A 13,653-nucleotide genomic window follows, 5' to 3' on the forward strand; every position below is an offset into this window, starting at 1 on the left:
TTTCAATTTGTCTGCAACAAAGTTTATTTTCAAGGACACTTGTACAAATATAGTAAACAAGCCAAAGACAAATATTATACCTGACATTTTCTCACAAATCTACATCTTAATCATGGTATAAATTTCCAAAATCGAAAATATAATACTGCCGTGTAGTAAATGTCAGTTGATTAAAATATTTCATTGAAACATTATTTTTTAGATACAAAAACACATGCAGCCTTCTCATGGTAGAGAGAGGAGCTGTCATTGTCTCCAAACACCATGTTATAGAGAGAAACTTCACTGACAAGGGCTGCATACCAAATGGCACCATATTCCCTATTTAGTGCACTACTTTTGACCAGGGCCCATAGAGAATGAAATTTATAGAGATGGGATGTACCCAATTTCTCCATCAGGTGGCAGAAGGAAGCAGGTCTTCCTCACTGTCCCATACAGCAGGCCTCTCCTCTCGGGCCTACAGGTTGGAGCGAGTTAGCCATGGAAACTCCTAAGAGACACAGACAGAGCCAGACCATGGACAGTCAGTCGAACTGGCTTTGACGTCCAGATTTGAATTTGCCTGGTATAGACCAGGGAATGGGGTGTCATGTCAGATTTGTCCTGTAGTTACCTGTTGCTTCCTGTCTGAGGAGGGGTCTATGAGGACATTGAGGAGACTAGGTCTCTCCCAGTCACTGAGGCTGAGCTGTAAGGCACTACGCAGCTCCTCCTCTGTCCGCACCAGGAACCCTCGTCCTCCGAAGGCGTTCATGACCTCGTCATAGCGGGCTTCAGGCAGCAGGGTCACAGGGGGGGCTCTGGAGAGGAGGGGAGAGTGGAGAACCGAGGACAAGATGACCAACATATCTTTACTAGAGGGAATCCTGACCTTGACATAACCAGCCAGAGTAGGCCCAGTCCCAAATTGACCTTTAAACCCAAACCCCTCTGTACTCACACAGTGGTGAGATCTCCCATCTTCCCCATCATTTCCCACGTCTCTGCGTCCACGCCGCTGTAGATCCCGTTGTTGTTGACCACGATGATGACCACCGGGAGTTTATACCTGGTCAGAGGGGAAAGCATCAATGACGAGGGGAAAGCATCAATAACGAGGGAAAGCATCAATGACTAGGTTAGGGGGTTGACACTTTAATTATCCTATGCACCTGACCAGTGATTACTACAACCACATTTTGCTATGTGAGAGAGACCTTGACTGTACCAACCTGCACATGGTCTCCACCTCCATCCCAGAGAATCCAAAGGCACTGTCCCCCTCCACACACACCACCCTCTGGCCTGTGTTCTGGTTCCTCTGCACTGTTGCAGCCGCGATGGCAAAGCCCAGACCCACCCCCATCGTCCCGAAGGTGCCAGCATCCAACCTGCACACACACACACACACACACACACACACACACACACACACACACACACACACACACACACACACACACACACACACACACCAGGCTAATAAGAGCTCAGAGTGTGTATAAAGGTACCTTAGTTGGGGTGTGTGTGTCTGTGTGTTAAGTAGAAAGCAAGGAACAATATCTGGGGGGGGGTAAGATACTAAGAGAGTCCATCTAGTCAGCCTGTCAGGCAGCACTACATTGAATAGTCATCTAGTCAGCCTGTCAGGCAGCACTACATTGAATAGTCATCTAGTCAGCCTGTCAGGCAGCACTACATTGAATAGTCATCTAGTCAGCCTGTCAGGCAGCACTACATTGAATAGTCATCTAGTCAGCCTGTCAGGCAGCACTACATTGAGAAGTCAACCTGTCAGGCAGCACTATATTGAGAAGTCATCTAGTCAGCCTGTCAGGCAGCACTACATTGAATAGTCATCTAGTCAGCCTGTCAGGCAGCACTACATTGAGAAGTCAACCTGTCAGGCAGCACTATATTGAGAAGTCATCTAGTCAGCCTGTCAGGCAGCACTACATTGAGAAGTCAACCTGTCAGGCAGCACTATATTGAGAAGTCATCCAGTCAGCCAGCACTACATTGAATAGTCATCTAGTCAGCCTGTCAGGCAGCACTATATTGAGAAGTCATCTAGTCAGCCTGCCAGGCAGCACTATATTGAGAAGTCATCCAGTCAACCTGTCAAGCAGCACTATATTGAGAAGTCATCCAGTCAACCTGTCAGGCAGCACTACATTGAGAAGTCATCTAGTCAGCCTGTCAGGCAGCACTACATTGAGGAGTCATCTAGTCAGGTTGTCAGGCAGCACTATATTGAGAAGTCATCCAGTCAACCTGTCAGGCAGCACTATATTGAGAAGTCATCCAGCCAACCTGTCAGGCAGCACTACATTGAGAAGTCATCTAGTCAGGTTGTCAGGCAGCACTATATTGAGAAGTCATCCAGTCAACTTGTCAGGCAGCACTACATTGAGGAGTCATCTAGTCAGGTTGTCAGGCAGCACTACATTGAGAAGTCATCCAGTCAACCTGTCAGGCAGCACAACATTGAGAAGTCATCCAGTCAACCTGTCAGGCAGCACTACATTGAGGAGTCTTCCCAGGCAGAACTATCACCAGAACCCTGGACAACAACAACCAATTCCTACTTGCCTACAGGGAAAAGGCACGGGATACTTGGCGGATTTGACCTTTGACCTCTGTGTGAGGCGGCATGCCTTGCCTGTGTCGAGGAAGGTAGTTGTTCAACATGGTACGCCCAATGTCCATGGTGTTGGCCCCCTCACTCACGATGACACAGTCGTGGGGCAGCAGCTGGGAGATGTGGTGGAACACTTGGTAGTAGTTCATAGGTGTTGTCGACTGAAGAGCTAATGCCTGGAGAGAGAAACACAATCAAAACAGGGGTGGTAGATAGCCAAACAGCAAAGTTGTTGGACCTGTAGCCGAAAAGGTGGCCGGTTCGAATCCTAGGCCGGGTGCTGGAAAAATAGGAGGGAATTGATCTGGCAACTATAATGTATTCTACCTGTTGGATTAAAGTCAAGTTATTTCACAGATAACAAAGACAGTCAGTAATACAGACACACAGGCTAACTTGCTTAGGTCACAGGTCACAGACGGACACACCAACACACCTTTGTCATTGTTGCGTTAGCAGCCATCTTCTCTTTCAATGTGGTCCACCATTCTGTATCAGCTGGATACTTCCAGCCATCTTTATGAACATACTCTAGGAGCTGAAAGTAAAGATGAGGAGTAGAAACTAAGCAAACTGAATCAAGTACAGATGTATGATCTTAATTTGAGCACCCTGTTGCAGGAGAACTTTCCTGCAATGCAGGACATGTAAAACTTGTTGTATATTTGAGGTTTAAAAAGGCTTCTGAAGTTTTTACTCATACATTTCAGACTTGATTTTCTCCTATGAGAAATGTATCAACCCCTACAAAAAATGTCCAATTATTATAATCCACATAATAATTCACATTCCTGTTGCTGCAGGATTATTTTCCTGCTGTAGCAAACTGGTTCAAATAAGATCCTACATCTGTACCAATTCAATTCCATTTATACTTTGCTGCAAATCAAATAGTTGTTACAGACAGGATAATCAATGCTTGTTTCTTAAAAAAAAACATTTGTTTTAAACATTCTTTTTGTAAAGTGTATTGAGACTTGTTAAATGCACTGTAAATAAAATGTCTTGACAAGACATTACAGACCACCAGGACCCAGCAATAAAGTAACAAACAGATATGGGGCACATATTAGATGCCTGTGATGTGTTACCTGCTTGACAATAGCATTGATGTCCCCCAGGACTGAGTTGTGTTACCTGCTTGACAATAGCATTGATGTCCCCCAGGACTGAGTTGTGTTACCTGCTTGACAATAGCATTGACGTCCCCGAGGACTGAGTTGTGTTACCTGCTTGACAATAGCATTGACGTCCCCCAGGACTGAGTTGTGTTACCTGCTTGACAATAGCATTGACGTCCCCCAGGACTGAGTTGTGTTACCTGCTTGACAATAGCATTGACGTCCCCCAGGACTGAGTTGTGTTACCTGCTTGACAATAGCATTGACGTCCCCCAGGACTGAGTTGTGATACCTGCTTGACAATAGCATTGACGTCCCCCAGGACTGAGTTGTGTTACCTGCTTGACAATAGCATTGATGTGCCCCAGGACTGAGTTGTGTTACCTGCTTGACAATAGCATTGACATCCCCCAGGACTGAGTTGTGTTACCTACTTGACAATAGCATTGACGTCCCCCAGGACTGAGTTGTGTTACCTGCTTGACAATAGCATTGACATCCCCCAGGAGAGCAGCAGCAGGTTGCATGTTGTTCCCCATCTCCTCAGCACATAGATCAACCTTGACATAAATAACGTATGTGGAACGTTACTACAACATACTAGCAACGACATGACAGGAAGAGCACCATGCGTGACACATGTAACAGCAGCTGGAAGACTGGCCAAACACAACAGAAATAACCAGGTTCCACCACATAATGATAAGGCTAACACACACACACACACACACACACACACACACACACACACACACACACAAATAAACTCAGCAAAAAAATAAATGTCCTCTCACTGTCAACTGCGTTTATTTTCAGCAAACTAAACATGTGTAAATATTTGTATGAACATAACAAGATTCAACAACTGAGACATAAACTGAACAAGTTCCACTGACATGTGACTAACAGAAATGGAATAATGTGTCCCTGAACAAAGGGGGGTCAAAATCAAAAGTAACAGTCAGTATCTGGTGTGGCCACCAGCTGCATTAAGTACTGCAGTGCATCTCCTCCTCATGGACTGCACCAGATTTGCCAGTTCTTGCTTTGAGATGTTACCCCACTCTTCCACCAAGGCAACTGCAAGTTCCCGGAGATTTAGGGGGGGGTAATGGCCCTAGCCCTCACCCTCCGATCCAATAGGTCCCAGACGTGCTCAATGGGATTGAGATCTGGGCTCTTCACTGGCCATGGCAGAACACTGACATTCCTGTCTTGCAGGAAAACACGCACAGAACGAGCAGTATGGCTGGTGGCATTGTCATGCTGGAGGGTCATGTCAGGATGAGCCTGCAGGAAGGGTACCACATGAGGGAGGAGGATGTCTTCCCTCTAACGCACAGCGTTGAGATTGCCTGCAATGACAACAAGCTCAGTCCGATGATGCTGTGACACACCGCCCCAGACCATGACGGACCCTCCACCTCCAAATCAATCCCGCTCCAGAGTACAGGCCTTGGTGTAACGCTCATTCCTTCAACGATAAACGCGAATCCGACCATCCCCCCTGGTGAGACAAAACCGTGACTCGTCAGAGAAGAGCACTTTTTGCGAGTCCTGTCTGCTCCAGCGACGGTGGGTTTGTGCCCATAGGCAACGTTGTTGCCGGTGATGTCTGGTGAGGACCTGCCTTACAACAGGCCTACAAGCCCTCAGTCCAGCCTCTCTCAGCCTATTGCGGACAGTCTGAGCACTGATGGAGAGATTGTGCGTTCCTGGTGTAACTCGGGCAGTTGTTGTTGCCATCCTGTCCCACAGGTGTGATGTTCAGATGTACCGATCCTGTGCAGGTGTTGTTACACGTGGTCTGCCACTGCGAGGACAATCAGCTTTCCATCCTGTCTCCCTGTAGCGCTGTCTTAGGTGTCTTCACAGTACGGACATTGCAATTTATTGCCCGGGCCACATCTGCAGTCCTCATGCCACCTTGCAGCATGCCTAAGGCACGTTCATGCAGATGAGCAGGGACCCTGGGCATCTCTCTTTTGGTGTTTTTCAGAGTCAGTAGAAAGGCCTCTTTAGTGTCCTAAGTTTTCATAACTGTGACCTTAATTGCCTACTGTCTGTAAGCTGTTAGTGTCTTAATGACCGTTCCACAGGTGCATGTTCATTAATTGTTTATGGTTCATTGAACAAGCATGGGAAACAGTGTTTAAACCCTTTACAATGAAGATCTGTGAAGTTATTTGGATTTTTACGAATTATCTTTGAAAGACAGGGTCCTGAAAAAGGGCTGTTTATTTTTATTGCTGAGTTTATATACATACATAAATATCCAGTTGAAGTCGGAAGTTTACATACACCTTAGCCAAATACATTTAAACTCCGTTTTTCACAATTCCTGACATTTAATACTAGTAAAAATTCCCTGTTTTTGGTCAGTTAGGATCACCACTTTATTTTAAGAATGTGAAATGTCAGAACAATAGTAGAGGGAATGATTTATTTCAGCTTTTATTTATTTCATCACATTCCCAGTGGGTCAGAAGTTTACATACACTCAATTAGTATTTGGTAGCATTGCGTTTAAATTGTTTAACTTGGATCAAACATTTCGGGTAGCCTTCCACAACCTTCCCACAATAAGCTGGGTGAATTTTGGCCCATTCCTCCTGACAGAGTTGGTGTAACTGAGTCAGGTTTGTAGGCCTACTTGCTCGCACACGCTTTTTTAGTTCTGCCCACAAATTTTCTATGATTGAGGTCAGGGCTTTGTGATGGCCACTCCAATACCTTGACTTTGTCGTCCTTAAGCCCTTTTGCCTCAACTTTGGAAGTATACTTGGGGTCATTGTCCATTTGGAAGACCCATGTGCGACCAAGCTTTAACTGACAGTGTGTTCAATAAAGACATGAAAACATATTGTTTGTGTGTTACTAGTTTAGGCAGACTGTGTTTGTCTGTTGTTGTGACCTAGATGAAGATCAGATCACATTTTATGACCAATTTATGCAGAAATCCAGGTATTTCCAAAGGGTTCACATACATACAGTGGCAAGAAAAAGTATATATATATATATATATATATATATATATATATATATATAGCGTTCCCTTTTATAAACCGAGTGATTCGAGCACTGAATGCTGATTGGGTTAAAGCCGTGGTACTGTATATTTAAGCAATATGGCCCAAGGGGGTGTGGTATATGGCCAATATACCATACAGGCCTTAGCCATGGTATATTGGCAATATACCACAAACCCCTGAGGTGCCTTATTGCTATTATAAACCTGTTGCCAATGTAATTAGAACAGTAAAAATACATGTTTTGTCATACCCGTGGTATACAGTCTGATAAACCACGGCTGTCAGCCAATCAGCATTCAGGGCTCAAACCACCCGGCTTATAAAAGACCGTATAACATGGGTATGACCCCAAAAATATTTTCACTGTTCGAATGATGTGGTAACCAATTTATAATAGCAATAAGGGACCTCTGGGGTTTAAGGTATATGGCCAATATACCACGGGCTAAGGCCTGTATCCAGGCACTCTGCGTTGCATCGTGCTAAGAACAGCCCTTAGCCGTGGTTTATTGGCCATTTACCACACCACCTAGTGCTGTACCACCACCAGATGTACTGTACAGCACTATGACAGCCATGACATTATTTGGAGAGACCACAAGAGACTTATAGAGAAGCTATATAGGTAATAGACTAAATCCAATAGACTGACTCAAAGACATTTATACCTGGTTACAATGAACTGCAGTACACTACGACATGACCTGTGACAAGGGTTGCAAAATTATGGCAACTTTCCCAAAATTCCCAGAAATCCCTGTTGGAAGATTCCAGAAATCAGAACATAATAAGCAGAAAATCTGGAAACCTGAAAATAAAATTTAAAAAGCAACCCTACTGGTGAACTTTGACCTACCTGGATGACCTTTACATGGGGGTCAAACCTGGGGGGAAGGCCAAAGTGCAGGATCCAGTTGAGCCTGGCACCAAGTAGGACCACAACATCAGACTGGAGCAGAGCTCTGCAGTCCAAACCAAGACCATAGAACCAGGAGGATAGAAAGAGAGGAGGAGGAGGATAGAAAGGGAGGAGGAGGATAGGAAGAGAGGAAGAGGAGGATAGAAAGGGAGGAGGAGGAGGATAGAAAGAGAGGAGGAGGAGGATAGAAAGAGAGGAGGAGGGGGGTTAGGAAGAGAGGAGGAGGATAGAAAGGGAGGAGGAGGATAGGAAGAGAGGAAGAGGAGGAAGAGAAAGAGAGGAGGAGGGGGGTTAGGAAGAGAGGAGGAGGATAGAAAGGGAGGAGGAGGATAGGAAGAGAGGAAGAGGAGGAAGAGAAAGAGAGGAAGAGGAGGATAGAAAGGGAGGAGGAGGAGGATAGAAAGGGAGGAGGAGGATAGGAAGAGAGGAAGAGGAGGAAGAGAAAGAGAGGAGGAGGAGGAAGAGAGGAGGAGGAGGAAGAGAGGAGGAGGAGGTAGAGAGGAGGAGGAGGTAGAGAGGAGGAGGAGGAAGTGGATAGGAAGAGGAGGAGGATAGAAAGAGAGGAGGAGGAGGATAGAAAGAGAGGAGGAGAATAGAAAGGGAGGAGGAGGAGGATAGGAAGAGAGGAGGAGGATAGAAAGAGAGTAGGAGGGGGGTTAGGAAGAGAGGAGGAGGATAGAAAGAGAGGAGGGGGGTTAGGAAGAGAGGAGGAGGATAGAAAGAGAGGAGGAGGAGGATAGAAAGAGAGGAGGAGGATAGAAAGAGGAGGAGGAGGATAGAAAGAGAGGAGGAGGAGTATAGGAGGAGGAGGGTTAGGAAGAGAAGAGGAGGAGGATAGGAAGAGGAGGATAGGAAGAGAGGAGGAGGATAGGAAGAGAGGAGGAGGAGGATAGGAAGAGAGGAGGAGGATAGAAAGAGAGGAGGAGGATAGAAAGAGAGTAGGAGGGGGGTTAGGAAGAGAGGAGGAGGATAGAAAGGGAGAAGGAGGATAGGAAGAGGAGGGTTAGGAAGAGAGGAGGAGGAGAGCAGGGAAAAGAACACAATCCGATTAAACAAAATGTGATGAAAAGAGACTAGTTATAGATAGGGATTTCAGGAAGGCCCAGAGTTCTCCTGGTCTGTTCATCCTGGTCCTACTTATACAGTCAAAGGTTTGTACATGAATATGATGCCAGCTGAGAGAAGGAGTGGCTGACCTGGAGCGGGCAGCAGCAACACAGTTGGGGTGGCTGTCAGGCAGCACCCCTTTACCCATGGGGGTGGGCAGGAAGGGCAGGCCACACCCCTCCACCAGCTCCCTCAGAGCCCCCTCTGCTCTTCCATGGGCTGCACCTGCAGAGGGAAACAGACAGAGGGCACCGCCACACTGATATCAACAGACTGACCTTTCCAGCTGGGATGCATTCAGCTGAACACAACGTTGTGCAATGTTCAGATAAAAATATAGCATGTAGAACAAACATGCCTTTCTGACAGGTAGAATGAGTAATCGTGTCCACAACTTTTGTCTACTGAACGTGGTCCTGTTTTCAGCTGAACCCTGGTACAGTGCTATAGGTGTTACAGTGCGTTTCAGCTGGCTATTGATCAGTCCTGGACAGACGCACGTAACATAACTGGTAGTAGTCTGTCAACAGACTGGGACACGGCAACTAGGGAAAGGGGGATACCTAGTCAGTTGTACAACTGAATGCCTTCCACTGAAATGTGTCTTCCGCATGCAACCCTCTGAATCAGAGAGGTGCGGGGGCTGCCTTAATCCACATCCACGTCTTCGGCACCCGGGGAACAGTGCCTTGCTCAGGGACAGAACGACAGATTTTTATCTTGTCAGCTCGGGAGATTTGATCCAGCAACCTTTCGGTTAGTGGCCCAACGCTCTAACCACTAGGCTACCTGCCACCAACGAGGAACTCTGTTCTGGTACGCTGATTTTTCACTACTGATCATTTGGACAAATCACGATTTCGCAGGTGCTCGCATCTTTTCAATGTCAGAAGGGGATGGGGACATTTGGCCCATAAACTTGCCTGAAACTTGCAGAGAGTTTCTATTTAGGGTAGGTGAAGACTTCACAAGTCACGTTAGTATCTTTTTCTTAATATCTCCCCACAGAACTGAATCAAGTACCTGACGCAATTCCACAAGATTTTAGCTCTGGGTTTGGCTAATAAAAAGCATTGCCTAACTTTTCCAATGATGAGTAAAGGCCGTGTGGCCTACCTTTCCCAATGATAAGTAAAGGCCATGTGGCCTACCTTTCCCAATGATAAGTAAAGGCCGTGTGGCCTACCTTTCCCAATGATAAGTAAAGGCCATGTGGCCTACCTTTCCCAATGATAAGTAAAGGCCGTGTGGCCTACCTTTCCCAATGATAAGTAAAGGCCGTGTGGCCTACCTTTCCCAATGATAAGTAAAGGCCGTGTGGCCTACCTTTCCCAATGATAAGTAAAGGCCGTGTGGCCTACCTTTCCCAATGATAAGTAAAGGCCGTGTGGCCTACCTTTCCCAATGATAAGTAAAGGCCGTGTGGCCTACCTTTCCCAATGATGAGTAAAGGCCGTTTGGCTCCTTTTAGGACAGCCAGTGCTTCTGTGATCGCGATATGGTCAGCCATACTCACTGGAGGAGGTGGACAACAGGGCACCTCTCTGACAAAGAAAATAGGAAAGAATTGGTCAAACATTAAACATGTTACCTATTGTTAGGGTTGAACTGGCTATTTGTATGCATAACTTATATAATATACCGGGGAAGCTATGCTACAATATTAAGTATATAAACTACGAGTAAATCAACTGTTGAAGACAAGAAGAACTACAACCGGCAACAGGAAGTGCTTCACGACGCTGGGATTAGCCTGCACGCCGACGACAGGAGGAGCAAGTTTAAACCACGCTCCTCCTCCCTCGGACAGGCCAGCATTGAGCGGGAAATATCTCTCAGTATAAAAGAGAGAACAATAGAATGTGACGCCCTCTTCTCTGTTTTGCCCTGCGAGGTATAACAGCGAGACCGTATATATATACGAACCACACATATACGACGCACGTGTTTGCATTAATTAAAGTACAGCTAAATCAGAAGTCACTATGTGCTGACTATTTTGTTCTGTTACCAGAAACGAACTGTCGCAACATTAACACTATCAACTTTATTGCATACGTAAATAAATCATGAAGGTCTATCTAGGTTTATTGCTATTCTCTGATGAGAATACTTTGATATAGTGCTATATTTTCTAACTAATTTAACAAAATCTGGTAATTTCTTGTTCACTTCAGACATTAAAAGGTAGAACAAAATAAAATCAAAATGACTATGGTGATGTGAAGTCAGAGGTATACATATTCAACAGTAATACATTAGCATACATTTTAAATGGATTAAAGACAGTGGTAGCCACCAACCTGACTCTGCTCCTGTCCACTTTAGCATTGACCATGTCCCCAGATATGTCTACGTATACAGCACCAGGCCTTCCATACATGCTAGTGCGTACTGCCTAAGACAGACCAAACACCCTTCCATTCAGAATCAATTAAGGCTGTGTTCTTCTGACGCACTTAAGTTACCTTGCTAAGCTGGAAAATTAGAGGTCAGAAAACAGACAATTGCAGGTGATACCAAATGATATGAAGAGGACTAAACAGAGGGAGTCAGAAGAGACTGTATACCTTCTCTACCACTGAGGAGATCATATCCAGACTGCTGGGCCGAGCTGAGAACTTACTGTACAGTCTGCACGCCTCCACCTGACAGAGAAAGAGGACCACAAATAACAAATGATGTCCTCTTTCAGCAATGAAACTGCTAGGACCAGTTTCCTGGACAGAGATTCTCTATTGAGTTTGCTTTTTAGGCCATGACTAAACTTAATCTGTGTCCGGGAAACCACCCCGTAATGATCAATAGTCAGAAACCTCATGGTTGAATTAGTACCTGTGGAAACTCTTGAAACGCCCCAGTGGTCTCCTGGTTTTGATCGGAGGAGCCTCCAATAACAATCACAGGCCTACAGAGAGTGTGGTATCAAACAATGACATCAACTGACAAGCGGAGATAGTTTGGAGTCCTCAGATCATTTTTTGCAGTGTAAGGATAGCATCCCTTCTTTTGAAAGGAAGGACCACTGAACATGAGTACCTTGGCCTTCTGTTTGTAGAGTTCTAACATACCAGCAGTTCATGTTAGCGTTGGCCATTCCACCAAGAGCATGGATGAGTCCCGGTCCAGACACAACCAGACACGCCCCTGGACTGGAGAGGAACAGACAGACAGGCAGACAAACAGGAAGATAAGCAGACAGAGAGGAACAGGCAGTAAGACAGGAAGACAAACAGAGAGACAGACAGACAGAATTAGCAATGTAAAACAGCTATGAAACTGACCCTCACACACAACTCTGTGTACGGCTAGTTAATATCCCATGATTTGGGGAGAGCTGGTTTAGTATTGTATGGAGAGAGTAGTCTCCCTAGGCAGACGGGTTGCTTCCCACATTAACAATGTATGGACATAGGTCAGGGATTTCAGAGAGGAGAGACAGTATCTCTAAAGCTCTCTTATAATGACAATCCTCCTACCGTCCAGTGAGGTAACCAACAGCAGACGCAGCATAGCAAGCCTGTTGGATGACACATACCACATCAGTATTACTGGTGTCCCCACAACCAATTCACATTAAAAAATGTAATGGGAAGACTCTGAATTCATAAAAATAAAAGGTGGCTTACGGCTTGTTCATTGCGCATTCCCACATACTTGATTCCTGAGGCTTGAGCTGCCATAGCCACTTCAATGACTGGAACACCAACTATTCCAAACATATATTCTACATTCTGCAGAGAGATACATGAAGATACAGTATGAATTTACAGTGTAGTTTAGACGTTCTTTGCATTGACACACACTTTGGCATGCATCAACAGGGGTGTTAACATATGCTATTCAATATGTTAACAAACATCCACATAAACTTCGAAATGTTTTGCTACAACGATAATAATAGTTCGCTATACCAGTGCAATGACCTTTGACACACTTTCACAACTCCTAGTGCTACATTGTCACTGCCAAGGACATGATCAGCGACTAATATATTATGTACCAAATCGTAGCAATACCGTTATACAGTGTAATACTATTTTATATAAATTGCACCTATCTCACCTGAGTTTTTAGTGCCTCAGCAATGAGCTGAGCGCCTGTCACATCTTCCATTATTACTGTCCAGAAATCTGTTCGTGATACTCAATAGCTTATACGTCGTTTTCAGATCTCTTGCAAATCATTTGTTTTTGTCCGCATTACAAAATGCATTATATGAGTAGCTACAATCGATAGATATTTCGATAGCCACTAACTGCACAGAGTTCAAAGTTGAGTGACTGGACGACTTTTGACACTGCTGCCCAAAGCATGACCCGTTAATACAACTTCCGGGTTCAGGGCCAATCACATGAGCCGTACAATAGTAGTTATGAATATGTATGAACTAGTAGCCTTTTTCTTTTTTTATTGCAAGAAATACATAACAAGGTCTCATTATGTGTTTATAACTGCACTTACACTTAACTCAATTAAGTCATTATGAGTGTATGACTTGAGTGTATGCATTATAGATATGGACTTCATAGAACGTGTAAGAACTGTTCTCTGTTCATCTTGTTTTAAAATTGTTAAAACTAAATTTAAAACAAGAAACTTGTTATAAATGCAAAGAAAAAAGAAAAATACATTTTTAATAGGTTCAAAAAGTTGGTTGAAAATACACTTGCACTTACGAGCTTAGATGGTTCTCGAATGAATCAGGTCTCTGCATATAAATACTTTGGGATATGGTTGGATGATAAACTGTCTTTTAAAATGCATATTGACGAATTTTGTAAACGGCTAAAAATCAAGCTAGGCTTCCTCTATAGAAACAGGACATGTTTGTCCTCTACAAATAGAAGA

General features: G+C 44.7%; 1 protein-coding gene and 1 long non-coding RNA gene across 3 annotated transcripts; both read right to left on the reverse strand.

Moving 5' to 3' along the window:
• hacl1 (2-hydroxyacyl-CoA lyase 1) lies at nucleotides 1-13,139 on the reverse strand. 2 transcript variants are annotated; one of them, XM_029746726.1, is made up of 17 exons: nucleotides 12,868-13,139; nucleotides 12,432-12,536; nucleotides 12,282-12,322; nucleotides 11,874-11,954; nucleotides 11,638-11,710; nucleotides 11,373-11,450; nucleotides 11,106-11,200; nucleotides 10,234-10,346; nucleotides 8,892-9,027; nucleotides 7,633-7,738; nucleotides 4,221-4,304; nucleotides 3,060-3,161; nucleotides 2,645-2,799; nucleotides 1,215-1,373; nucleotides 944-1,051; nucleotides 617-803; nucleotides 1-493 (listed from the first exon to the last, which is right to left on the reverse strand). In XM_029746726.1, exons 1-17 carry the CDS (start codon nucleotides 12,916-12,918, stop codon nucleotides 461-463), a joined length of 1,707 nt encoding a protein of 568 aa, XP_029602586.1. In that variant the 5' UTR covers nucleotides 12,919-13,139; the 3' UTR covers nucleotides 1-460. The 2 variants fall into 2 exon arrangements, with proteins under 2 accessions (XP_029602586.1, XP_029602587.1); XM_029746727.1 differs by lacking the exon at nucleotides 4,221-4,304.
• Nucleotides 3,576-4,122, reverse strand: LOC115187734 (uncharacterized). Its single transcript, XR_003876123.1, has 2 exons — nucleotides 3,761-4,122; nucleotides 3,576-3,714 (listed from the first exon to the last, which is right to left on the reverse strand). It is a non-coding gene; the product is annotated as an uncharacterized LOC115187734 (long non-coding RNA).
• Nucleotides 13,140-13,653: the final 514 nt, after the last annotated feature.

The sequence above is a fragment of the Salmo trutta genome, unplaced genomic scaffold (assembly GCF_901001165.1).
Source record: "Salmo trutta unplaced genomic scaffold, fSalTru1.1, whole genome shotgun sequence".
In the NCBI taxonomy this organism is placed as follows: Eukaryota; Metazoa; Chordata; class Actinopteri; order Salmoniformes; family Salmonidae; genus Salmo; species Salmo trutta.

Bases quoted from the DNA above. Each gene is read 5' to 3' on its own strand.
- hacl1 (XM_029746726.1), bottom strand. From the start codon at position 12,918: ATGGAAGATGTGACAGGCGCTCAGCTCATTGCTGAGGCACTAAAAACT. The intron at 7,739-8,891 runs GTCAGCCACTCC...TTTGGACTGCAG, and splicing joins GTTGCTGCTGCCCGCTCCAG to AGCTCTGCTCCAGTCTGATG. The intron at 3,162-4,220 runs GTAACACAACTC...CTTTACTTTCAG, and splicing joins TCAATGCTATTGTCAAGCAG to CTCCTAGAGTATGTTCATAA.